Raw genomic sequence first — 27,407 nt, forward strand, 5'->3', positions numbered from 1 at the left:
TCTCTGCCTTAATGCCAGTAAGACAGAGATTCACCTCAATGGCACACCTGCACCCTCCTTACCTGTTACTCTATGGCTGGCGTCCCTTAGCCCTGTTTCTGCGCCCCCCAGGGAGGCTAAAAACCTCTGGGTCATCTTTGACTTCACAATCTTTTCTCCTCAAATCTCCGACGTCTCTAAGAAGTCAAATTACCAACTGCACCTCATCAGAGGTATTCTTCCTTTCCTCTCCTTGCCCCGAGAAGCTCACTGTCTCTAGAGCTCGGGTTCTCTCTAGGCTGGACTACTGCAACAGCCTCTTTCTAATTCTGCCTGCTGCTACTCTCTGCAACTCACCCAGAACAGGACTGCGAGACTTGTCCTTGGCCTCAAGCCCATCTCTCCAGCACTGAAATCTCTGCATTGGCTCCCCGTGGCTGCAGGGATTAAGGTTCAGACCCTCACCATTATCCACAAGTCCTTCTGGGGCCTGGGTCCTCAATACCTCCAACTCTCTCTCTTTGCAAACACCTTCCTAGTCGAGCTCTTCACTCCTCCACCTCCAACTACCTCAGGAGAAGACCAAACAGAGTGGTAGAACAATAGAAAAGTTGAGAGAAGAACAGAGAGGAAATTAAAAGTTTGGATGAGTGAAAAGGGAAAAATGGGTGAGCTTTACGGATTTTGTGGAGATGAAGATGACAGGAACACATCCTGTGGTCCCTTTGGCGGTCATTGCCCAACATGAAAGGCGTCACGTCGTGGCCCTCACCACTTAGCTGTATCTGGGCTCCTCCGATTAGAGATCTTCTGGTGGATGCCATCTGTTTTCAGCCCCAGAATGAGAATGGTCTAAATAGAGCAGGACAGCTGCAGAAAGAAGGGACCTTTCTTAAGAGGGACGAACTAGAACTGGCCCAGCAAGGCACTGCTATACTTCCACTGCAGTACTTACAGCTACGAAGTGTGCGGAGGGACCCTGGATTGGGGGGTGGGGGGGGTGGGGTGGGAGACTTACCCTCCTGGAACACACACTAAATGAATACGGGAGGTAGAAGGGGACGGTAGCAGCATTGTATGCTTCCTTTATTGGCAGGGGTCATGTGGCGACACCACACACGCAAACCAACTGGGATACATAATAGGGTTTAGCAGTTGATAAGGGGGACTGGTCCGCAATCTACAGGGCGGTACGGCCATCATCTATCTCAATGCAGTACAAGTTACATAAAGGGAGGCTGCTCATGTGGTGGCACTTGACCCCTCCCAAAGACTGTCAAAAATGCCCTGGGGATAAGCCCATACTGTTGGAGGGGCTGTGGGGAAATAAGCGACCATTGGCACCAGAGGAGGGGCTGCCCGAAAGTCCAGGCTTACTGGAAGGAGATATTAGGCTAAATACGAACCATTGATGGGATACATAGGTAATTGAATCCCCCGCCCCCCCAATAGTGTTAATTGGAATTGAGGATGATTCCAAAGGGGATTTTACAGTGTTGTCACACATGCCCAGAAACTTATTGTTAGCAGCCAGAGTATGCGTCACGATTCGCTGGAAGAATGCCACGTTACCCACAAAACGAGAATGGGTATATATGGCTCATGAGATCTTTACAATGGAAAGGCTCACAGCAGCCTTAATGGAATCACATTCACATATAGACACAGTGTAGCTCCTCCTCTTGGAGTTTTATGCCACACAGGGGAACACCCTTACACAAGTGGTGACCTGAGTCAGACATGTGTATCATCATATTGCAGGATTGTGCCCCGTTTAGGGACAATAAAACTTGATGGTTTTGTTATGTAGAGCTAAAGAGCAACTGAGTGTGGATCAACAAGCAATGTAGACCTGCAGCATGTGCATATTGGACAGGAAAATGTATAGTGTGCTTGTAACGTTGAGCCTTGTGGAAGTGTTCATTGGCGTGAAAGGGGGGTGGGATGGGGTTCTCTCTGTTTTTTTTTCTATTTTGTCAATTGTCCAGGTTAATACTCGTCCCTTTGTCAGCTGTGCCATCGGTTCTCACACAAGGAGACTGCTCAGGCCTTTTTCCATAGGTTAAGACTTTTTCTTTTACATCATTATTTGTTATTTTCAGACAAACATATGTGAAGTTATTACAGTATACATTTAAATAATACAACTGAATATTGTGTATCCTAACACATACAACTATTAAGCATCAAACATGCCCCAGAAATAATTAATTACATATTCATCTGGGCGATAATCACCCTTCCTAACAACTCCAAAGTCACTACAAAAATATTATCCATTGTCCCACATTTAGACAAAAACATAAACAAACACTTACACACACACTAACAACAACAAAAACAATATCTCTATTTTACCATTACCTGCCTGCTTAGACCAACAAGTTGCTCAATCGAATGCTCCACTATCATTTAATCATTAAAAGGTTTGCATTGGGTCTGATCAGCTTCTTCCTTACCCTTTCTCTGAAACATGACCCGCTCAAAATCAGATAATATCAATATATCATTAATCCAACTCTCAACCTGCGGCTTCTTCTTGGTTTTCCATACTATCAAAATCTGTTTTGCTGTAATCACAAGAAATCTGTCAATCCAACTCCCATACAATCGAGCCATTATACAACGCCCATTATTTACTAACATTAGCACCTGTAATGGCTGCCTTGGAAATTCAATAGATAAGATCATATCTACAATAAACATTTTGGTTACTATTTCTCTCATGCGCCCTTGTTGTTTGAGAAGATGAAAACAAGTGATCCTCCTTCTCTTGGTTTTGTAAAAGATTAGTATCTTTTATTTAAACATTTTCTAGTACTCTTTACTTAGTAGTACTCTTTACTATGCCCTTTGTGACAACACATGTTTCGACGAACACATCGTCTTTTTCGAATCAGGGCTAGTCATTCAATATTTGCAAAAGAAATAAATGATTTACATTTTCAAAGGTGAGCCCAATTATATATGCCCAAGTACAAATGAATTTGATTACATTTGAAAATCATGCATTCATTACATTTTGCATTCATTGGGTTGGCCATTGAGGGAGGAGTGAAGCGTAGGAGTGTGAGGGAGAATACCAAAACACACAAACAAATAAAAAGAGAAAAATATTTACAAGAAAAAATGTTAGTAGTTACTGTCACATTGGTCATTTGAACATATTCCACAAGTTTTCATGAAGTACTGATAAATGCTGGTATTGTTTAAATCCTCTTACCTAATGGTTTCTGTTTAGATCTCCTATTTCTTATATTAATCTCTGGTTTGGATTCAAATAATTGTGTTTTTTCTTGGTCATGGGTTAAATCCCTGCAAATTAAAACATCATAACGATGAGAACCGCCTCAGTTCATGTGACACACTGGTTTTCTCTGATTCTATTGGGTATCCCCTAATGCATTGAGTTAAAGCAGTGTATAGTTGCTATTAAATTAAATATCCAAGATTACCCAAAATTATTAAATGCCACAGCGTTTTTGCTAATGTATGTCCGTTTTGAAAGATGAATGAAAACTATGCCATATAATGTGACGGCCAAGGATGCTCTTGTATACATAGTCCGAGTGGAGCAATTAGTGCTCTACTAAACAACGGTTTCTTAAACCAAATTAGGAGGTACAAGAAGGGTAACAGACTCACTTACCAAAATCGAAAACAAGTGCGTTTTTTATTGCCACAACGTACAACTCAACAACAACTACCTCCAGGAGGAGGGGGAAACGTGGGAGTGGTAGACACAGGAAACCCAGGTGCGTTAGAAGACTCAAAAGAGCCAAAACAAAGGAAGCCGCGAAAAAGAATAAATTAATGATTTAATACTGAACATATCCAACCATCAACTCAAACTAGAGGAAATATCGTTATTTAATAAAGGCTTTGTCATGATCTCTGCTTCCAAAAGGTCAGGGTTTTCCCCAACTCCCTTGGAAGCAGATCCATAACCAAGGTTCCGAGTGCCAACCAGTCCCAATTGGGACCTTTTGGACCCAGTCCTGGCGCCAGTGGCACCAGGCTCATAAATATGCCCAGTCCCAGCGCTGGAAGCGCCGGGCTCATAATGCTTGGGTGGACTTACCTGCAGCAGACCATGCTGCTTACTTGCCTGCCAGTTGAGCCTCTGATCCTCTTCTGTTTGGAACTACTTTTCCTGTTGGGTGGGGCTGGAGCCACTCCCTAGATTCAGAACACTGGAACTCTTCTGGAAGGCAGGAACTCTTTTTTTACCAGGAACTCTTTTCTTACTTAGGCGTGGCTGTGGAAGGAGACACCTAAGCACTACAGGAGGCTATTTAAACCACACCCGGTGGATGAATCTTGCTTTGCGTTATTCTGCACCCTCTGCAGCAGGAACGCTCATCGTGTCTTCTGCATCCGGTCCTGGGCCTAAGGAAAAAGGCTTACCATCCTGAATCCAGTCTTCAGCAACACCTATAAAGACAAGAAAGAACAGGTTAGCATTCCGGCATCTGAAAGGCAAAGGCTTACCTACTCTTCGTGCGCTCCGGAGGTCTTCACACTGCATTCCGGCATCTGAAAGACAAAAGCTTACCAACTCTTTGCACGCTCCGGAGGCCGTCGGCGCTGCATCTCGCATCTGAAAGACAAAACAAGGTGCGTTTAAAGACATTGGGGAACTTTAATACTCACGTGCCATTACTCCTTTCCACATCTAACCCAGTGGGTATCCCGGCACCCTGCAGCCGCTCCGAACTTGTACCTGCAAAATAAAAAGACAGTTAGAGCGCTTCGTGAAGCTGGCAACAAGCGCTTACTTACGTGCTTCCAGGCGCTTCTATTCATCACACGGGCTCCATCTTCAACTCACTTCAGCCCGTCATCCGCCATCGCCGGAACCCTGCAAAACAAGAGACATCATTATTAAAGACTTTAAAGACATTTGAGTTACTCGAAACTTACCGTTCGTGCAGTAAACGACGGACAGCAGTCCTCTGAAGTCAAGAGGCCTGCGCTACCTATCCAGTGAAGGAACTGGTTACAGCACCCTGCCCCGAGGCAGATGGAGAGCTCGGCATTCACTTACCTAAGGTGAGAGCGTTAACCTGTGGGGTCTACAGGAGAGGAGAAGAGGAAAGAGATAGGGACACCCCAATAACCCCAGTTCATTAACCCCGTATTTTCTATCTGCAGACATCTTACTCTGCACGTCAGGCATACAGGGCACAGAGGTCCAGCCCAAAGAGCCAACCGGGTGCTGCACATCACCTTTGAAGATACGGTAGTCGCCCAGTCAAGACCGGCGCCTCTGCGAGAATCAGGTTAGCGTTACAGGCTTAACTTTTGCACCGACCACAAACTGACAACACAGAAGTCCACATGGACTTATAGAAAACTGAAATTAAAAAAATATTTTGACACTCAAATAACAGCGTATCGGACTAAGGAAGTGACAGCAAAAGAAAGTGTGTTAACCATCGAAGATTTGACCAATATACACACACTGAGATCCCTACTAGAAATAGAAGACAGACCAATTCATGAGACATTACATGAACTTCAAATAAAACAAACAAGCCTTTCCGCTAAAGAATTGAAACAGAAATCCAAATTCACACCGCAGCTAATGCAGGATAACTTAGTGGACACCTTTTACAAAGCAGTGACGAAAGATTTAAATAATAACACTCCTACCCTTCACCCCTCCCTCAATGGCCAACCCAATGAATGCAAAATGGAATGAATGCATGATTTTCAAATGTAATAATTCATTTGTACTTGGGCATATATAATTGGGCTCACCTTTGAACATGTAAATCATTTATTTGTTTTGCAAATATTGAATGACTAGCCCTTATTCGAAAAAGACGATGTGTTCGTCGAAACACGTGTTGTCACAAAGGGCATAGTAAAGAGTACTACTAAGTAAAAAGTACTAGAAAATGTTTAAATTAAAGATACTAATCTTTTAAAAAACCAAGAGAAGGAGGGTCACTTGTTTTCTTCTTCTCGAACAACAAGGGCGCATGAGAGAAATAGTAACCAAAAAGTTTATTGTTGTTAAAGTCAAAACGGAGTTGAGGAACCGGAACTCCGTTGTTACAATCCCATGCGTCCGTGAAATAGTTAAATATCAGCAACACAGCTGAGGTCCATCTTTAGGGAAACCCCAACAAGAAAGGTTCCTCAGTAATTTTCTAAGATCATATCTAGTCTGTCCAACACCTTGCACGAGAAGGCAATTACTCAGGGACAATACCACATCACATGAAGTAATGTCCCTTTCTCTTTTCCACATCCCCAACATACATCATCATCTACCAACCCTAAGTTACACATTTGTTCAGGTGTCCACGCCTGTACTTTGTTCTGACCTGCTAGGTCTGTGCTGTTCAATTTGATGTCACCTACGAGTAATTGTAATGCATATCTTTTTCTTGCTTTGAGCTTCAATAAAACATTATTAAAAACAAATCAAAAAATTGAGTTAAAATGGCTTTGGGATTAGACCAAATGCATAACCAGCGTAAAAGGGGTGCTAAATGCCATTCATCTAATATAAAGCCAAACCACACTACCCAGCTCCTCATGAACCGCAAAATTAGCGGCAGCGCTGGGCAAGCCTAATAGAGTCTTAAGGAACTTGTTTTCACCCACCTGCAACTGCGAAACAATTTTTGAAACCCCACAAAGCGGCTGCATAGTTAATCACGGCCAGGCACTCTGTATTATAGATGGTAAGTATCAAGTGTAACGGTTTGCCCACGCACATAACCATAAACCGGGATATACCACCCAGCATTTGGCTCAGCCGAGTTTTCTGTTTGGAGACATGGGCAGTGCCTGTCAAAGACTTTGAGAAACAGACACCCAGGGAGTCAAAGTCTGCCACACTAGGTATAACTGCCCCTTGACATAGCATTTTACCCAGCCTAACTGCCTTTTTCCTAGGTGCACATGCCATTGCTGCAGATTCGACTGTATTCACTTTAAGTTCTAAATCAGACATGTAGTTAGTATAAATCAGGATTAGCTGTTATAGACAGTGTCGTCCGCATAAGCAAGAACTGGGACTCAACGATTGCCAATACTTGCGTAATCCACCTTAGTGTCCAACACAGCCTATTCCAGGCCATTAATATAGAGTGTAAGCAACACTGGAGCCAAGACACATCCATGGTGTACACCCCTATTAACTTCAAAATACTGTGTACATTGAACTTGCTCGACGCATCGAACATAGGCTCTTTTATCCCTGTCTAAAGCCTCCAAAAGCCTGATTAAGCCACCCGGGCAATTCATGGATCTGAGTACACTCCAAAGCTTAGGCCTGAGACCTAAAGAATGTTCCTCTTATCACCAGTTCATTTTATGTAAAAAGAGCAGAAAGAATAAACTCCTGGGTTCACATCCACAACAAGCGCCTTAATTCTGATAGTTTGGCTCTCAACTGACAAACTTGGTCTTGTAACACTTTCAACTTTCCTACCCCTTAATATGTGCACTCTTCCAGGGTGTTTGGCTATCAGGTAGGTTATATTTGTCGATGGCCCCACTGGGAGCAAGGGACTCTGTTTTATATAACAGCTTACAGTTATTCACCCTCTGTGTGTGGTTGCAGGTTGTAACCCAGACTGGGCTCAGACTTCTTAGGCTAAAGTCCCTGTCTTGAGAAATTTCTCTTTCATAACTTCTGCAACTCTAATCCCTGTTAAAGCCCCATGTGATCCCTACAATCCTCATCCACATCAGTCCCCGATTGCCCCTGTAACCCCCATCCTTGTCACAGTCCTTCATTACCCATGCATTCTTCATCCTCATCACAGTCCCCATTGCCCCCACATCCCTCATTACCCCAGCAGTCCTCATCACAGTCCCATGTTACCCCCCTACATTCCTCATATTCCTCCTGATCCTTCATTAACTCACAACTCTCCTCCTCATGAAAATCCCTCATTACCCCAATTCCCTCCCTTGTCACGATCCACCAACCTGCAACCTTTGTCCTCGTCGCAGTCCCTCTTTATCCCAACAAACCTCTTCCTTGTCACGGCCCATCATGAACTAACTCTCATTGTTCATCCTTGCACCAGTGCTTTATAATTCCTGCAACCTTCATCCTCTTTACACCCCCTCATTACGCCTACAACCCTCATCTTCTTCCCTTGTTAAAACTGCAGCCCTCATATTCACAGTCCCTGGTTACCCACTGTAGGGAAATCTATCAAAAAGAAAAGGATGCAAAACAAAACTTTACATTTAGATATCTGAATGTCAGCTGCAGGCTACAGAGAGCATCTGAAAAAGACATGTGCGAAGAAATGTGCGATGTAAGCAGTCCATCTACAACAAGAGTATTTGTCCAAAAGGATCTCATTAGGCCAAAAGAAATCTATGTTTACCGGTACCAGAATATATCCAGTAACCTTTTGATAAATGGAAGAACATTCCAATCGGAGATTAACAGCACAGCAATTTAAAGGAAAGTGAAAACTCAAATTGCGCCCTGCATTGTGTGCATTTTACTACAGACCTGATAATTAGCGTTGTATAAAGAAATCTGCAGAGATATTAAAGATGTAAGTCCTTGGCATGATTCTGATTGCAAATAGAAATGTTATAATGGTGCCCTGTTTTGTGGAAATGTAAAAGCAAGGAGAAAAGAAAATGATTGTAAAAGCTGCATTTGTGAATTAAACTGGCTTTGGGACAGGACAGCTAAAGGGCATTCCTTCCCCCCCAGCCACAGTAACGCAGCAAAAGGACTGGGGGATTATTTTCTTTCCCATGAAAGAAAGTGTTAACACTGGCTTTGAAGCAGACCATAAAATCTTATGACTTTGCCTTGAGTTGGTTCTCAGATTTCAGGCTTTGCCAGCAAAACACCTTCCCCATTTACAACTTCCATCTGTCTCCGAGCTTATGCTAAAAATCCTCAAATATACAAGAAATAGGCTCTGTGTAGTGACCCTTCTACGTAACATGAATTTTGATCAGCCAGGCCTTTACAGAAGGAAACACATCACATATTCTGAGACTTGGAGTGTAGCTCAAGAGCTAGAAAGTGACTGTAACCATTGAAGGGGCAGAGCTATTTAAATATGTGCTATAGTAAGCTAAACCTCAAAGAACTTGCACCATGACAACCTGCATTGTCAGACGTCACAAATGGCCCAGCTCTCCGTTACAAAGGAACTAACATTATATGACACCAGATGTTCTGCTTTCAGGAAGAGGAACTAGAGATGCCATTTAAAATGTTATTAAAGTATAACAAAACTGCCTTTTGAGTTTGATATAGGGAATTCAATTTGTTTATAACTTTGAACGAAAGGTCTTAGAAAGTTAATTGTTTTTTTAAATGTTCAGGGTGAAAAACTCCATCAGCTGAATAGAAAATGATACGTGTGATGTTATGTTAATTATGTACATTTGGTTGGGAAGCTGTAGTGGATTGGGATGACAGAGAAGATGCCAAGGAGAAGGACCCAGAAAAAGCTAACATACACTTCTATATTAAAACGCCAATGCTCTTCCAGGCTCAGGAACAGGTCCAGGTGAAAAAAAATTGAGCGACTGCCTTAATTAACTAACAGACCACAGTCCGTTTTGACCTGGTCTGCCCAGAATATCTTGAGCCGGACGAGGCAGTAAAGATCCCTTGTGTCCATTGGAATGCAGAGATATACCATAAGGTACCACTTACCTTAGAAGTTGGGGCGATCCAATGGCCTGAAAGTAGCCATCATTCCAGGGCTACCCGAGGCGGAAATTATAGGGACTTATTTGCCAACATTCCCAGACCTCATAAAACAAAACCCAAAGGAAGTGATCCCAGAGAGATACTCTCCTCCGACGTCCTGGGAAAAATATCCAGATGATAGCCCTGAGCCACCATGGGTTTGGTAAAGAGGGAATTTTTACCAGAGTAGTACATCAAAAAGCTTTAATTCAAGGGAAGGGTCTATGACGAATCCAGGGAATTTGTCCTTTTTTCTCAAGGGGGAGCCACCCTCTTTGGGACTAGGGAGGTGAGCCAGTTATGGGACAGGACAAGCAGGGTCTCACTGGGGGTGACCTCCCCCCTCCCCACTCCTCAGGGGACAAGGAATTCCCAAGTAAGGCAGTGACTACACCTTCCCTGGAGACAGAATATTTGTCGTTTATGGATTATATGGGGGATTGAACCATGTTATACTGTAGAGGGCCCTTTAACTGGCTTGGCTGTTGACCTCACTCAGTAGACCTCTGCTCAGGAAAAGCAGAACCAATCCCGTCGCCTCTTGTGTTGGTAAGGAGAACGTAAAAGGACTAAAAACCATACCTGCGAGGGAAGAGGCAGACTGAACCAGCCCGCAGACAGTGGAAGCCTTCTCTGTAATGCTGGGCAGATCGATCAAGGAGGCAGGACGACATCAGATATGTGGTGGGTGTAGGAATGTTGAAGCCATCAGAATGCTGCAGATCCCGGCTCTGCAGTCGCCTCCTTTGATGTGGAACGCTGCTGCAACACGGGTATGTAGACAACACAGAGGAAGGTGAGGGTGGCGAAGCTCCGAACTACTCCAAAAAGGGGGGAGGACATTTTATCACATACATGGTCAGTGAGATTCAATAGCCCGTGAAGGGCTGAGAGACGCAGAATCCCTCAAGGGAGTAAAAAGATTGCATCACGCATACGAGCACTGAGGCAGAACAGCCAACGATGGGCTGAGAGACCCAATACCCCTGGAGGGGGTGGGAATATAGTATCACACACGCCCAGTGAGGACGGATAGCCCATGTAGGATTGAGAGACCCATCAACCCTAGAAGGGGGCGCGGGCATTCTACTACGCCTATGATCAGTTAGGCCAGATATCCCACGCAGGGCTAACAGAACTTTCAATACAATACTTTATTTCGTACTTAAGCCATAAAAGTGTAATGTCATACATAAAAGAAAACATTCTAATGCAATACAAGAGGTATAAGAAACATTTGAGATGCAATGCTAAAAACTGTAATGTTAACATTTTTTAAATCACATACACTGATTAAAACCACAGTGAAATACAAACTGAGAAACAGTTATGACTAAGAAGGTACACAGGCTTTACATCTCACCCACCATGCCTTACCCAAATAGATAGAGACTGCAAAAACGACATTCCTATGGCATGTCATTTTACAAATTACAGGGGCATCACTAGAGGAACATGCCCAAGACCGGAAGGATATATCCTTTAAGTAAGAATTTGTATTTTGGACAATCAATAAGTAAGTGGGTCAAGGTTTCTATTGCATTGGGGCAAAAAGAGCAAAACTTTGTAGGAATAACAGCCCAATGTGAAGAGCCAGGAATATGAGACAAACACACAGAACTCATGATTTTGAATATAAACCTTTACTGAAACACAAAAGTGGTTGGACAATGCCTCACTGTTCCTATTCTAGGAGGCATTTCCCTCTCTCAACCAAACCGAAGGGTCTGTCCAGTGTCAATATTTCCAAAGTAAACGTACGCCCTGTGTCCAAAATTCTGTCCTTGCCCTCACACTCTAAAACTAACAATGAGCTTCTAAGGGAATTGTGTCTGCTTCCCGAAGTGCACAAATGTTCAAATCCAACACAAAAGTTCAAATGCCAACACAAAAGTTCAAATGCCAACACAAAAGTTCAAAATGATAAATGTTCACAGCTCCAGGGAATGACTCTCTTCCCCGGGTTTCTCTACAGAAAATGCAAACTTCAAAATAAAAGAATAATCCAAATTCCTTGTAGTTCAAGAGGACAATTCCTTCCTCTTGTTGCTGTAATCCACTCCCACGGAAAAGGCGCCCTTCCCAAGGTTTCTCTCCACATTCAAGATAACTTAAAATGCTAAGGACATGGGTCTTCCTTGGGTTTCCCTTTTAACTGTACAGCAATTCGGGGTGTGGGTCTCAGACTCACAGGACACCTGGTATACTCCCCTGCCAGGTGTTCTTCCTCATTCAAATCCAATCAAAAATCCCCAAGGGCATGGGTCTTCCTTGGGATTCTCTTACAGTTCCCTGTATACACCGACTTTCATGAAATGTCTTTATACAGACTGTGTTTGGTATTTTTGCAAAAAGTACATTCAGCTTGCTTTACAAAAGATCTGGTATACTCTGTGGCAGATTTTAACATTCAATATCCCTTTGGATTCTCTTTTTTGGTTTTCCAGAAGTTTGTATTGTTGGTCCTAGACCCAAATTCTATTGTCTATGGCCTTCGTTCTCTCGCTCGACCCTTTCCCTTGGCTAACCGGTTCACCTCCTGCATTTCTGCGGCTTTCACGATTCCACGTTGGGTGTTTCTCTGGCTTTCGTGTCTCACGCAGCCACTGCAAGCAACTCTGACAGGCCTTCAATCTTCAGTCGGTGTTCCAGCGCCCTCCACACTGAAAGAGCATGACTTGCTTCCTCGCATCCTCCAACGGCCTCGGCCAAGCTGCCCTAAGCTCGTTGCACTCAGAGTTTCCTTCTCGCTCTGTTCTGTCGTTTGGACGTCTGCGATGCTGCCGATACCTCGCTCTACCTGAACTCCATTTTCCCTTTCCTAACATGGTTTTGAACTGTGTCGGGCCAATAGGATTGTTCCAACAACTAGACTGCTGGTATTGTTTTTCTTTAGGAGTAATCATTACTACTCCTTACCTCTTCCTCGTCTCAGTTTCTGTCATGCCATTGGGTATGGAGGAATACTGGCTTTAGGCAAGACTCGGAGGGAGTTTGTTACAATATGCCATCAAGGCATGAGAAAGGGAGGGAACATCCCTAAAAGGAAATGTGGGATATGTGACTTCCTCCGACGATGCCATTTCACCCCCTCAGGCTCACATCCCCCCCATGTGGTCCTCCCTCACATAGCCGCCCCCAGGGTCAGGTAGTGGCTGCCGTGCCCTCGCCGCATGAGAAGCAATCTCAGGGAAAGGAGTGATGACATCATCAGATTCATCACACCAATAATGCAAATATTCAGTGACCTGAAAGAAGTTTAGACAAAATTTTGTATATAATACTATTAAAAAGCTGGAAAATCTTGTGTTCAAGTAGTTCTCCGGTGAACAAGCAGCTTTGTGGACAATATAACTAGGAAATATTGTTTAGGGGACAGAAGCCACCATTTACTTCTCAATGTATAAGGCACGTAATTTCCGTTTGATATCATTAAACATTTCTTTTGTTTTGTGAACATCTTGGTCCAGTAGGTGGGCCAAGTTTAACGCAGATAGCATGGATGAATCTTGGCAGTACCAGACCCAGGATTTCCCTCCTGGCATATTTAAAACATCCCAAAGTATTTCTTTGTGATGAAAGTTTTACAGCCTTGTGAAAGCGCAGCCAGTGCAATAGAGGTTTGCTTAGTATGGTTAACTCTATGGATTGCAAACCGATCTTTAATCGTAGGTGGATCATCAGGGTGCCGTTAGGTAAGGCAAGGACAAGTTTTACACATTTATTTTCCGATTTAGTTAAGGAGTCAAGAACACAGGTGCACCAGAGCTCACTTCCCACTAACAGAACTTGTAGCCTAAACCCCAGAAAGAGGTAAGCGATGCAAGAGAACCAAGCAGTCTGAAGGACCAGAGAGCCCAGCCAGGGCTGAGAAACCGAGCAAACCAACGTGGGTTGAGAATCACAATAGTTCGCAATGGGCTCTAAAATCTGGTGGTCCGGGCGGAACTGACGCAACCTGGACGCAGGACCACAGCTCGTACGTGGTGGGCAGAGAGCCCACAAAACTTTACAGTGACCCCACTGCCACCAAAGTGGAAGACCGTTGTGCCAGAGAAAAGGCAACCACCAGTGGAAGAAAGGAACCAGCATCCAGAGAAGGGGTAGTCTGCCACCAGCGGAGCAACCACCCTTCCTGAGAGAGAAGACTGTGAAACAGCAGGTATGTGGTGTGTGAGCTGTCGAGGGAGGAGGACGGTTGAGCTCTGCTGCGACCTGTGCGAAGCTCAGAATTCTGTAATCCAAATGCACAACGGGCCTAGTGAAGACGCCAGCCTGATACCTAACAAAGGTGAAGCATTATCTCTCACAACTAAAGGCACCTCTAAAAAACAGGGACTATTAGAAGTACCCCAAGGGGGAACCAGATGATTATACACAAGAAGTGGGAACGAACCAAGCAGAGGAGAAGACCACAGAGGGGTGTGGACAAAAGGGTTAGTCCGCCTGAAGGATGCACGCTGTTGTGAGACAGAGGTCTGAGTCAACCAAATAATCAAAGCTATTTAGAGCTTTAATAAAAGCTGTGAATCAGAGACCATAAATCCACAAGGGAGCACCAGAAACTACACCAAACAAGAAAGTTAACTGAACTGAAGGGGAGAGCAAAAGAGGCTAATAGAACTATCTTCAAGACTACAAAGCTTAGTTTAGGTGGGAAGTGCACTTGTAAATGTTTTCGAGAGTGTGTGTAAGGGGCCCAGGAATGTATCCTTTTCATTTGAACTAAACGGGCTGAGAACTTTCAAGATCTGCTGAGACTGAGATCTGCGAAAGCCTTAGAGGAATGTTTTATTTATTTTGTGGATCATAGAGACCGTGAGAGAAACAATGCCTGGGGAAAACCCAGAAGAGTATTCTTGTTTCTCATACAATAACTTACTGCATGCTAAAACTCGAAATGAAAGTAATACCTGAAGGGTCCAGAGGAACCTACACTTCTTTTTGTATAGGAACTTTACATTTTCTTGAAACTGTGAAAAGAAACTCAAACGCAAGAAGCTGAGAAGTGTTTCACCTTTTTCTAAAAGAAAGGTATCGCTTTGTAGGAACTATGACCAGAAGCTAAAACCAGGAAAGCTAAGAAAGACATTTAAACAGACATTTATTTGGAGGTGATCAAGCACAACCCTGCAGCAAACAAAGCCAGAGTATTCACATCTGTACTAATTTTGTATTCCTTTTTTAGAGAGGTAGGGCCAGTTAGGTAGCTCAGGTTTGGACAGCGCTGTGTTATGCAAGACATCCTGAGGAGCACCTTTGTGTTTGATTTATGTAGCTGGGGATCCCCATCGTAGCAAAAGGCCTAAGTGAGGGATTTTCTTTTACTTTAATAAACTTTGAGGGGTTTACAAACCTATCTCATCTGTGTCCTATCGCTGGCCCACCACAAGTGGTGTCAAGAGTGGGAATCTGATGACCCGACCCAGTTAGACCTCTAAATGTCAAGTCCCATAGACAAGCTACCTCCAATAGGCTAGTGGAGCATTAAACCCTCCCTAGGTGCCGTCTAGAAACATAGTCAGCTAGACAATGGTGAGAAATCACCTTGCCCGTTAGCCACTGACCCCACAAGTGAACTCCCCAGTGGTCCCGAGGACAAGGGAGAAAATGAATGCCCGAGCTCTGAAATTGTTTTGGGGGATATAGCGATTGAGACCTCATTTCAGAAGCTGCTGGGCTAAGTATGGCATCTCTTCCATCCCTCAAAACTCGCCTAGAGAGAGTCTCCGAGACCCAAGCTAGGGCTAACCAAAATCAGGAGAGTCTCAATCGAATAGGGGGTAGCCCAAGGAGCCACACCGTCCTTCATAGAGTTTTACAGCCTTTTCGAGAGGGGGTAGACTTAAATGGCTCCTTCATACATTTTGAGATTTTGGCAGCTCCATTCCACTGGGATGAGGCCCTTAAGACTTGTTATTTATCCCCTTCATTTATAGGAGAACTGCAGTTGTCCTGTCAAACCATAACCTCCAGTGGGGCCTGGCAGAAACCGCAGGGTATTCTCACTCCTGAACCCCTTGGGTCCACTGAGCAGGTGGCCAGGGAAAGGCCATTGCTATTGGATCTCAACCCTGGGGGAGGAGAAACGTGGGAGGATCACCTTGGTAGAGGATACTTTGGAACTTGGAGTGGGGTACCCTTGTTCGAGACATGGTATCCCCCTTTCCCAAGCGACAACCAGCGCAATCCATCCCCTACCTTGATAGGCTATTGTAAGCCAGTTCCCCTTATTTCTCCACAATTGACATTTGACAGTAGTGGGACAAAGAGGCAACTAAGACCAATGAAGACTATGCTTTTCTACCACTCTAGTACTGGGAAGAAGATGCCTGCTAAGAGTAGTGAAGGTCAGGCATTTCCCTTTAATGGTATTCAGGCAGGGCTGAATAATAATTTATACCTTCAACCCAGTGACAGAAGGAGTCGACAGGAGAAGGACCAGGAGGTTGGTGCAGGCAGCATGAGTCTGGATCACATGGCGTGGGGACTTCCTGGAGCAGATTAGGAAAGCTGAAGTGAGCCATGTAGAAAGGCGGCCCCAATCCTTTCCGTTCAACATGCTCGTTCCCCTGTGGTGGAGGATCAACCCAAGAGTGTCTGAGGGGCAGGAACTGGAGCCCTGACACAGAAGGAAGAAGTCTGTGTGATCACACGCAGCAGCACAAGCATTCAAAGCGACCAGTGAATTTCTAGGGCTTCAGAAACACGGTGCGCATGTGTGAAATGAAGTGTTTCATGAATTACATTGTATCAGAATCATCGCGTGTGGCAAAGAGCACGTTCTCGAAAGTCTCTGAACATTGAACTATTCAATTAAAGCGCAACAAACAGTTACATTTTTTCAATATTAAATAAAAGGGAATATCTTGCATTGAGAGATCGCGTGTGGCAAGAAATGCATTTTGGAAGGGTTCTGCACATTGTACTATGCCTTTAAAGTGAAACGAACAATTATTGAACTCCATATGAAGAGCAAACAAACCCTAAGGCAGAGGTTTCATTATTGAACACCGAATTGACTTAAAGAATTTGCTGTTTTGCTACCAAGCGAATCAAATAGTTAAAATATAAAGAAGGAAAGAAAGTCGAAATCCATACAAATCATCACATATTGAAGTATTTTAAACCAGACTTGGGAGGATAGCTCGGCGGCAACGTGCTTGCGTTGGAAACAAGACGACACAGAGCAACACAGGTTCGATCCCCGGGTCTGCGCTTAGAAACCTCTGGGTATTAAGCGCATTATAAATAACATATCATATCAATCACTGTATGCTGTAATATAATAAGAGCCGAAAAGAACAGACAACCAAAGGATATTGAAGCCTGAATTACAATGACATTTTCAAAATGTGGGAAAGGTACAAACTTATTTGAACTATATATTTGAAAACAACATCAAACTATAGGAGACAAGGACATTGTGTTTCTTTCGGAATTGTGGGATTTGAAACTTGGGGAATGGAACCCAGAGTCTTGACTGGAAGCCTTTTACTTCAAGGTAATTTCAATTGTGTGGTTTGGAACTCGGGGACGGGAAACCAGAGTCCTGGCTTGGGGGAAGGAAACCCCTGAGACCTGAAGAGACTTTACTTTGTTGAGCTGTTTCCTACTTGGGGAAGTGAGCTGCAAGAGAGCTGCGAGCTGAGAGAAGCTCAGGAATTTGTGTTGAACACTGTTTTCTTTGTGGTTGCTGACATCCCTACACATTGTACAGTTATAGTGTGAGGGCAAGCATTGGTTTTGGACACAGATTCCCAGGTTGAACTCTGACTCAGACTTTCCTTAGTTTTATTTAGGTAGGGAAATCCCATTTTAGTTAACTTAGGGCAAGTTGAGCCTTTTTCCATCCTGACATTTAAGTTAATAAACGTGGTTATTTTGAATTGGGAATCTGTTGTCTGTGTCCTCCTTCATGAAGTCTTCACAGACCGCACCTTTCGATTAAATAAAAAGCACTCTCATGGGGAAGGTAAGTGAAGCGTTCTCTAAAGGAATTTCTCTAAGTACTCAACTGCTTCCCAAATACACCCCAATGGAGTTAGCTGGGCAAATCCAAATTGTAAATAAATTGCATTGAAAATATATCCCACCCAAAATCTTCCATTCTAGGTAAATGTGCTTTTAATATAACACTCACTTCAAACATTCCCACTTACTCCATATGTCTGATCTAAACCCCCTTTCTTGTCCCTTCTTTTTTATTAACAATTCTATTTTAAATCGGTTACACAGTGGAGACAATGCATCAGTACAAGGCGTACAAAACATCATAACACATAGGCTGTTCATGCTTTAGTGGTCCAACTCCTCCCCCCTCTTACCTCTTCTTCTCATCTCCTCCCCCCTCCATCAGTTCACGCATTCCTCTAGCCCAGCATTTCGAGGTCATTCATTTCTAGTCTGGCATTGTTCTGTAGGGCCACTTGAGCAGATCGAGGTTTGTAAGTCTGCGCTGGGAAATTCCGGTCGTAGTCTATAATCGGTGCCCAAATGTCTGTAAACCTATGCAGGGGGCCAGCTCTGGCTGCTGTGACCTTCTCTGCCACTAATATGTCCCAGAGTTTGATCCACCATAGAGTCATTGAGGGGCCCTCACAGTTTTCCAGGTGCAGGCAATCGTGATGCTCACTGCCAGTAAAAGTTGTGTAAGGAGCTTGGCGGTTTACCCTGATCTAGGGTAGGACCCTGGCACTGATGCGCCCAATAGGATAAATTCTGGCTCCCTGGGATTGTCACTTGAGTGATATTTTCTATAGCACAGATGCAGTGGTTCCAGAAGTTTCGCACAGTGGGGCAGGTCCACCACATATGGAAGTACGAGCGGAGCTGTCCACATTAAAACCAGCATTGGGGCATTCGAGATTTTTGGAACTGGTGGAGGCGTACTGGGGAGTAGTACCAGCTGAGGAGCAGCTTATAGGCACATTCTCGATTTGTGATGCAATTCTTGCTGTTGCATGTTCCCCCGCTATTTCTTAATTTACTTATACACTCGTAAATACGGCCGTGGTTTTCCGTCTCTATCGGCCCGTTTGTCTATTTAATCTGGTCTCCTGTGACACATAAAAGCGCTAAGGCATGTAGTGCGGACGTAGAAAATCGTCCCGCACTCTTCACTTACCTAGGTTTTGAAAAAGGCCCCCCGAGAGGCTGAAACACATGTCAACTACAATTTATGGGCAATTGGAGCAAACCATAATAAATTTGCTTCGACAACATCAAAGTGAGAATGACCATTTCTTCCAAGTAACAAAGGAGGTGGCGCACTCTAAGTGTGTATCGACCGTATTTACTTTATCAAAAGCTTTGGATGTATCCAAAGCCAACAAAGCCAGTTTGTGAGAGTCTTGGGCCGCTATGTCCACTAAGTTTAGGGCTCTACGGATAGTGTCCCCCGTTTACCAATTTGTTATAAACCCTGCTTGATCAGCGTCAACCAGTTTAGGGAGAATGGATGCTAGGCGGTTTGCCAACATTTTTGAATAGACATTAGCATCAATGTTTAATAGGGCGATGGGTCTATATGAGTTATTGTTTCTGGGGTCTTTACTGGGTTTAAGCAGGAGGATGGTTACAGATTCCTGCATGGATGGAGTGACATAGCCTGATAATCTGAAAGAGTTAAAAAGGGCTGTTAGCGGGGCTATCAGCTGGTGGCGAAATACCCTGTAAAACCTCGTCATGAATCCATCTGGGCCTGGGGCTCTGGGCTTCAGGGATTTGATGGCTGCTTCCACCTCCTCACCTGTAATCGGGGCATCCAGTCCCTCTTTGTTGGGTTCTTCGAGATGTGGATGGGAGGCGCCTTGCAAGTAGTTAACTTGTTCTGCTTTATCACGAGGCATCGCTGACATTGTCTGGGAGAGGTGGGCCGCTGCCAACTGTAGCTTGACATGTTCAGAATAGTGGGCCTTGCTGTGTGGATCTCGTAGGCTCACTATGGTATTCCTTTTCTTCTCCTTGGTCAATTGTTGCACCAGAAGTTTGTTTGCCTGGTTATTTTTAGCGTAGTAGCCTTGTTTGGATTTGGCCAATAGCTGTGCCGTCTCCTCCGCATAGTGGGCTTCCATCTTCTTCCGGGCAAATTGCAGGGAACAATGGACCCTCGGCGACCAGCTTTTTATGTGTTTGACATCGGCCTTTTAGACCTCTTCGAGGTTTTCGCAGGTCTGCCGTTTACGTTTTCGGTATGCCGCCCCGTGGGCAATCAGCTCCCCCTTGACTAGTGCCTTCATGGCATTGCAGGTATTATGTTTGATGTTTATTGAGTTTATATAGCGCTTTACTCCAAAGTGCTTTACAGTATAACAACAGTACAAAAGAAAGAAGCGTATTTACAAACTTGAAACAAACCAGTGGTACAGTACATAGAACAATTTACTCAAAATGGGGGGGACGTTCCCAGGTGGTCTTGACGCCCATAGGTGGTTACAGCATCCAATATAAGGGCATCAGGAGGAGGGCAAGGGAGGGAAGGGGGAGGGGTTTTGGGTGGGGAGAGGTAGGGAAGGAGAGTCGGGGGGGAGTTGAGAAGAAGGGCTTTCAGGGAGGAGTGGAAAGATCGGTAGGTGGGGGGGAGAGGATAGGGAGAGGTAGGGAGTTCCAGTGGAGGGGGGCCAAGAGTTGGAAGGAGCGGAAGCGTGAGGAGGTACAAGGTGCTGGGGGTACAGTGAGAAGGTATAGGTCAGCTGAGTGGAGAGAGCGGGAGGGAGAGTAGAATGAGAGGAGGGAGGAAAGATAGGTGGGCCGAGGTCATGGAGAGATTTGTAGACAAGGCAGAGGAATTGGAATTTCAATTGTGAGAGGAAAGGGAGCCAGCCGAGTTGGGAGAGTGAGCTAGAGATAGAGTCTTGAGGGCCGAGGAGACAAGGTACGGATAGAGGAGTGGCAGATGGATTTTAGGGGAGTCAGGTGGGAGATAGGGAGGCCAAAGAGAAGAGAGGAGCAGTAGAAGAGACGGGAGAAAATAAGGGAGGAGATTAGGAGTTTAGTATTAGCTGGGGACGTGTCCTCCACCGGGTTCTCTTGGAAGCAGTTCCGGATCACCCCTTGGCTATAGCGTCCCTCAGTGGCATATCGTTCAGGATTGGGTCATATAGACTCCAGCTGGGTCAGGGAGGCGGTTCCGGATTGTGGGCTCGAAGGGTTAGTTTGACCGGAGCATGGTTCGACAGCATTTTCGTCCCTATGGCCACCTCATCAACTAAAGTGAGAATTTGTGGGGAGGTCAGCAGAAGGTCTATCCAGGAGGATGTCCGGTGCACGTGCAAGAAAAAGGAGAAGTCTCTTTCGCTTTGCTGTAACACCCTCCATGAGTCCACCACCCTCAGTGTCCGAAAGAACTGGAGGAGACCAATGGCGATCTTGAAGTCCCTGGGAGCTGGTGGGTGCGATCGGTCCCACAGAGGATCCGGGACCCCACTGAAGTCCCCTCCAATAATTGTTTGGCCTTCAATGAAGGGAAGGAGTTTGACCCCCAGTGCCTCATAGAACGCCGCCTGTCCCTCATTGGGGGCATAAACTGAGATGAGAGAATAGAGCTGTCCGTATATAAAGCCTTTGACTGCTGTATATCGTCCTTCTGGGCAAAGTAGAGATTGCAGCACTTTAAACTGAATTCCCTTGGTTAGAAGTATAGCTGTCCCCCCTTTCTTGGTTCCACTGGAGGTCATGTATTGAAGAGGGAACTGCCTATTTCGGAGGCGTATGAAGTCCAGTGGCAACAGGTGGGTTTCTTATATGAAGACCACTGAGCCTTCCATATCCTGGAGCCATTGCAAAGTAAATTTTCGTTTAGGGGAGAATTCAGACCCTTCACATTAAGTGAGATAAAGTTCAATATTTGGTAGATGGCGGGTCAACTGGCGTGCTTGAGTTCAGCAGGAGAGGGGAGGAAGCTGGGTTCAACTCAGCCGCCATATGATGCTTCAGTTTTCATGGCTACACAGTAAAACCAGGGGGCTTCCAACATGAAGCAAACTGGTAGGACACCGACAACTTTCTGTCGGCAACTTCCTCAACAAACTGGAACAAAACTGCCTGCAGTTCACTCCAAGGGTTTTTAGGTGCCATCCACCTTAGAGTCAGGTTTGAACCGCATGTTCCCTATTACCTTAACACCTTAACATCCATTGAGCTAGATGTCTGGGACCTCGCGCCGACATGACGACGGTTACAGCAACATTGGCAGCCTCTTGCATCCGGACTGTCGGGCGGGGGGGGGATCGTTCATATTGCATTTCGACCTTTCTGGACCATTGACCAGGCCGTCCGCCTCGCTTTAGGAAGAAGTTCTTCTACACCTTCAGGAGAGTCGAGGCAGGCGCCATCCTTATTCTCTGGTGGGGTGGGGTTTAGGATCATTTCTGCATCCTCTAGATGTGCAATCGTTCGGGAAACCCCTTTGTAGGAGAATTGAAGTGCAGTTGCGAACATCCAGTGGTACCTCATTCTTTGGTCTCGAAGGAATAGCGTTAATGGTCTCAAGGCCCTCCAGTTCTGTATTATTGCTACAGCCAGGTCCTGAAAGGTTTGCAGGGGGGACCCCTGAAAGGACAGCTCGTCTAGGGAGCGCCCTATCCCATTATGGCCTCCTTGGTTGTGTAAAAGTGATCACGTCTGGGGGTAGTCCGTCTCCAATCCTCGTCAGTGGCGCAATCTGTGGGTGCGATCCAGTATGAGTTGTGACTTCTCAAGATGTGACAGAAGAGATTAGAACAGGTCCCCCACATATCTCGGCTGGTTTTGGTCTGGGATCGAAGAGGGGACCCCTCTTATAAGCAGGTCATTGCATCGGGCCCTGCTCTCCAAATCCTCCTGCTTGTATTCTAGGATCTCATTCCTGTCCATCAAGGCCTGGATCTTATGTTGCATTTCAAGAAGCGTTGCTGAGTGCTCCTGCGTTAGGTCCTCCATCTCCCCCACTCTCTGTTCCACCTCCAACACCCTGTGGTCTATGCGCTCAAGTTTGGTGGTGAGCTCTGACATACAGGATCGGAATTCTGATGTAATGTCCATCATAAAAGCTTCGATGTCTCCATTAGTAGCCAGCTGATCAGGTATCTCTGATTTCTTTCCCTACTCTGCCGGGAGCAGCATGGTGGAGATATCTGCGCCCTTAGGAGTCTTGAGGTGTGTCGACATTGTAGCGGGATCCTGGTATGTTTCACCCGGCCCTCCCTTAGATATACAAGGTAGGAGCTGCAAGAGGCCTCTCCACGACAGGGAGCGTCCGTCCGTCCGTCCGTCCGTCTCTGCCCCTATAACCCTAGGCTCTTGAATGCAGGGCCGAAGTGTCAGCTGATCTCTTCCTACTTGCTGTTCCTCCCTCCCCTTGTGCCTCTTCTCGTTTCCGTTCCTTTCAACTCCATGCCCCCTCCATTGGATCTCTCTACCTCTCTCCGCTTCATTACCTCCTACTCCTCCTTCTGAGCTTCCTTGAAATCTCTTCTTCTCATTTCCCCGTCCTGACTTTCCTCATCTCTTCCCTTCCACTTCTCTCTTACCTTCCTCTCACTTCCTCTGCTCATCTTGAAACTCTATCTAAGTCCCCACCATGACTTTAGATCATTGACCTAGGTAAATTGTTCTACACACTGTTTTTAATGGCTTGTCTCATGATTGTAATTATACTTCTAGTAATTTATGTTTTCTGTTGTTATAGTGTAAAGCGCTATATAAAATTAATAAATACAAACACAAAATTGCAGGCTCTAGCCCAGAGTTAACTGCGTGAGGGGGCCGTCCCGTCTCTCCGTCAGGGTCAAGGCCCACAGTCTAGGGGGGAGCGGATCTTCCACCCCCCATGCAGCTCAATATGGATTAATGTTCCACTTGTCTATGTATACCACTCCTTCCAGATAATGAGGGGGGAGAGAGAGGGTGGGAAAGATAGTCTGTTCCCGGATTCCCTGGTTCACTCCATGTGGGGCAGGCTCCCTCCCCTTTTTGAAAGGTCTGTGTCCTCCGCAGCTTGGGGCCCAGGACTGCTTTACACTATTTTTGCTTTATTTCCCCACAGCACTCACCGCGGGCGCCTTTGGCGTGTCGTGTTGTGCTGCTTCTGCACTGCTGCCCCACAGCGCTCACCGCGGGTGCCTTTGATGTAGAGTGTGGTGGTTCCCGAGGATTCCGTTTGGGTCGGATCCCCAGCCAGGCTGAACCCCCCCCCCCCACCCACCCTCCTGCCGGGAGGGACCAGCCGCCCAGCAGGACACCCAGCCTCTAGGTCGCTGAAGAAGTCGTTACCCCTGCTTCGTGTCACTCCCAGGAGCCGGGATCTGCACTTCAGTGTAACGCGGGAGAGATCACCCCTCATGCTTATTCTGTCAGATGGTGCTACGGTAACACTACGGCTGTGGGCCACCAGTCTTGGGGTCTGGGCTGCTCGCTGGGACCGGGAGGCGCCAATATTCATTCGCTGTCTGGGTCCTCACCGCACTGGTCAGACGTGTCATGCCGGTGAGCGCCTCCTTACTGCCAAGTCCGTCCACTATCTTGGATTTCGAATGCCGCCGGCGCTGCTTTCGTCAGCTGCTTTGGGCATAAATAATTAACTATGGTAGCTCATATTGAAGCCAGTAGTGCTCGAGTTATTCCGGTCGCCTTAGACGGTATCATCGACCCGGTTAGTTTACGGGAACTGCATCTTTTCACTTCAGCAGCAGGCTTCCCACGGAGGCCATTAAAGGAGCAGCCACATCAACGGCGCTCCAGGCCACGCCCCCTAGTTCTTTTTAGCGCTCTTTCCCCAATAGGTCTTTCTCTACCTGTTTTTTATTTCTCTAAATATGACTGATCTGCAGCTACTTGCTACTCACATTTTATATCTGTATTAGTTTCTTATTCAGCAGTTTTGGCCACTTGTGAAGGCAAACAGAGCTAATGTTATTGAACTGAAATCTGAACCAATTAATTTTATTAAAAGGAAAGAGCATGTCCAAGTCATCCATTTTCAGATTGGTTTTATTCACTGTATTCATTCCTGTGCTCTGTGATTTTTTTCAAAATAAAGAAAATTATTAAATAACACTTTAAATGTTATAAGGACCTGAAAGCATCATGCTTTTCAGGACACAATGGTCTTGGCAGACACAATAGATGGTTAGGATGACTCAGTAATCGACTAGACAGTAGGAGGCCTGGGTTCAAATGCTGGCGCAACTATAGCACAAATAGTCCATGTGTCCCACTGAACCCACTTCTTGGAAAATCATCAAAGTCTTCAATCACTTAATACCGCAAAATATTTCCCAGCTCTTCAAGCAGTCACAATACCTCGACTCCCATCTCAATGTTCTTCATTTAAAAATGTCATTACACATTCATCTACCGCTCCCCAGAGGTTCAACGTTTGCTTTTAATTAACTTCACTCTGCAGTGGTTTAAAGTATACATATTTTAATGCAAATTTTTCTACTTAACTTACCTCTCTTAATTCCACTGTATGAGTTGATGCGATTGTCCACCAGTAAAACTAGGCCACAAAGAGAAGTTGAATACAATGAAAGTGCTGTTTGAAGTCTGTGGAGTTTAACACCACTCCTATGGTTACGCTTGTGTTTACAAAAATCCAGCATGTCAGCTCTCAATAATCGGAGATTATGCATGGTTTTTAGCTGGGCCCCTGCAAAGAAAAATAAGAGTCAAAATTTTAAAAATCCAAACAAATACCTTCATGGTGATTCCGGTACTCTTAGTGCTTGCTTCATCTCCTGAACAACGTGTTGGGCATGCTGGGTGGGAATATTCTTTAAAAAGAGGATGTTCTCACTTTAGGAGCTTTGGAAGATGCCAGTATGCGCGCAAATCTCTCTGTGCACCAATCCCAGCCCCTTACCAGTTCTGCCGGTTTTCAGACATCATATGCTTGGAAGGGATAGCTTGGAGGGTGTTGCAAACGATGGAGGAAGAACTTCGAGCACTGGAATCAACATGAAGTACATTTTTTCATATTCTGGCATCATGCTCTCCCTCCTTCGGGAGACCAGACTGTGGAGATCCAAGTACTTGGTGAAAGAAACAGCCTAGGTGTGAGAGGGTCAGGAGCTTGACCCAGTCGAGTGGGAACAGGAAAGCTCCCAACCTTCCGTAGGCGGCCAACCGGTTGTAAAACAGAACCAGGCATACCCTAGAGGAGGCGGAGATGGAGTTTGGAGGGCCCCAGGCCTTGAACCCCACAACTGTTCCCTGATGGATCTTGGTACCCACTGTCTTCCACTCAATGCCTTGTACCCTTAATGCTGGCCATGTTTTCTTCATTTCACCGACATGCAATGCGGCATCGCAGAAACCCAGAAGACTGCAGAAGTCGCTGACCTAGTGATTGTCCCTGAATCCTCGGTGCTGGTCGTTCTCCAGCAAAGACCAAAGCAATTTAATTTACTGCAACTCCAAGAAAGCAGCCCCGCCAAGTAAGCAACAGCAAATAGACTGATTTGAATGCTATGTGTGGACGGGAGGCGGTACCAAACAGGAGTGTTCCAAGACTACCAATCTACTGACCCAATTCCAGTGAAAACTGTAAAAACGGGTGCATTGCATTAGCTGAGAAACAGAACCAATGGAGCAGGGGCTGAGGGGGAGGGAGGACAGAAGAAGGGAATCATGGGTATAAAAACCCAGAGGAATAAAACGAAGTGAAAAGTATTTAGGTGAGCTTAGACGGTGTGGCTGTGGACTGAGAGACAAGGGCAAGGACAGAAGGTGGAATGGAGTGCTGAAGAGTCTGTGGAGGGGTTCAGGGTAGGTGCTTGTGAGGTATTGTGTGTGAGAGAGAGTGGCACCAAGTGGAAATAGTGTCACTGTTATTGTGAGACTGTGTGTGAGTTGTAGTAGAAAAGGTGTAGCCGGGTAGTGAGAGGGAGCAAGGAGATAGTAGAGGGTCAAAGTTGTAGAAAGAGAAAGGGACTGAAAGAGTGTGCATGAGAGAGAGTAGGAGAGAAGAGTGTGGAGAAGGAGTTGTAGAGGGATAGGTTGGAGGTAGAGGAAGTAGCGGGTGGAGGAAGGAAGTGGTAGAGACAGGGGTTGAGTGTGAGACTACTCAAGAGGAGAGAGGTGGGAAGAGAGAGAGAAAGAAGTGAGAGTGGTCGAGAGAGGAAGAAAGTGAGAAGACTGGAGGGAGTTGGGGGAGAGGAGACAGTAGGAAGGATGGGGAGATTAAATAGGGAGTAGGAGGAGAAAGGAGGATAGTGAGTATGGAGGCATAAAACCAGGGGAAAAAGAACAAAAGGAAATAAGAGGGAGAGAGAGGGTGTCTAAGAATATACAGGCACCATTCAGAACATTGCGGAGACCATTATTGTGGGAGCATTGAAACAGGCTACCCTTTGGAAACCCTAGAGGGATTAAGTTAGCCAAGGCCTTCAGAGATTCTGGCCTAGACAGTGGGGTTTATTGTGAGACAGGCATTGTATCAAGCGATAGACACAGACACAAAAGATACAAGTTTGACAACCTTTATTTGGTCAAATGGGATAGGAGAATGCCTAACTAGCCCTATTTCGAACAGGAGTAGTCTCACCCATTAAACTAAATGAAGGATAGTCTAAGTCTGTCAGTCAAAACAAAAAGGCTATCTGTGTCAAACCTATGCTTGCCCTCATTCTGTGAAATAGCAATGTGCAGGGAACTGGACCAACGTAAATAGTGTGTAGAAATAATAACAGGGTGATACTGAAGCTTCCCACTGCTCCCTTCCCCAAATTCAAGCCACTTAGGA

The 27,407-nt window shown here is 45.4% G+C and overlaps 1 protein-coding gene across 3 annotated transcripts in view; it reads right to left on the reverse strand.

The window, feature by feature from the left end:
- Positions 1 to 27,407, reverse strand: part of FERRY3 (FERRY endosomal RAB5 effector complex subunit 3) — an 845,039-nt gene that overhangs the window by 507,034 nt on the left and 310,598 nt on the right. For all 3 annotated transcript variants that reach the window (XM_069628304.1, XM_069628305.1, XM_069628306.1), the window contains one exon: positions 25,116 to 25,313. In XM_069628304.1, coding sequence (XP_069484405.1) covers positions 25,116 to 25,313 — 198 coding nt within the window. The remainder of the gene's footprint in view (positions 1 to 25,115; positions 25,314 to 27,407) is intronic.

The sequence above is a fragment of the Ambystoma mexicanum genome, chromosome 12 (genome assembly GCF_040938575.1).
Source record: "Ambystoma mexicanum isolate Mex_15411 chromosome 12, UKY_AmexF1_1, whole genome shotgun sequence".
Classification (NCBI taxonomy): Eukaryota; Metazoa; Chordata; class Amphibia; order Caudata; family Ambystomatidae; genus Ambystoma; species Ambystoma mexicanum.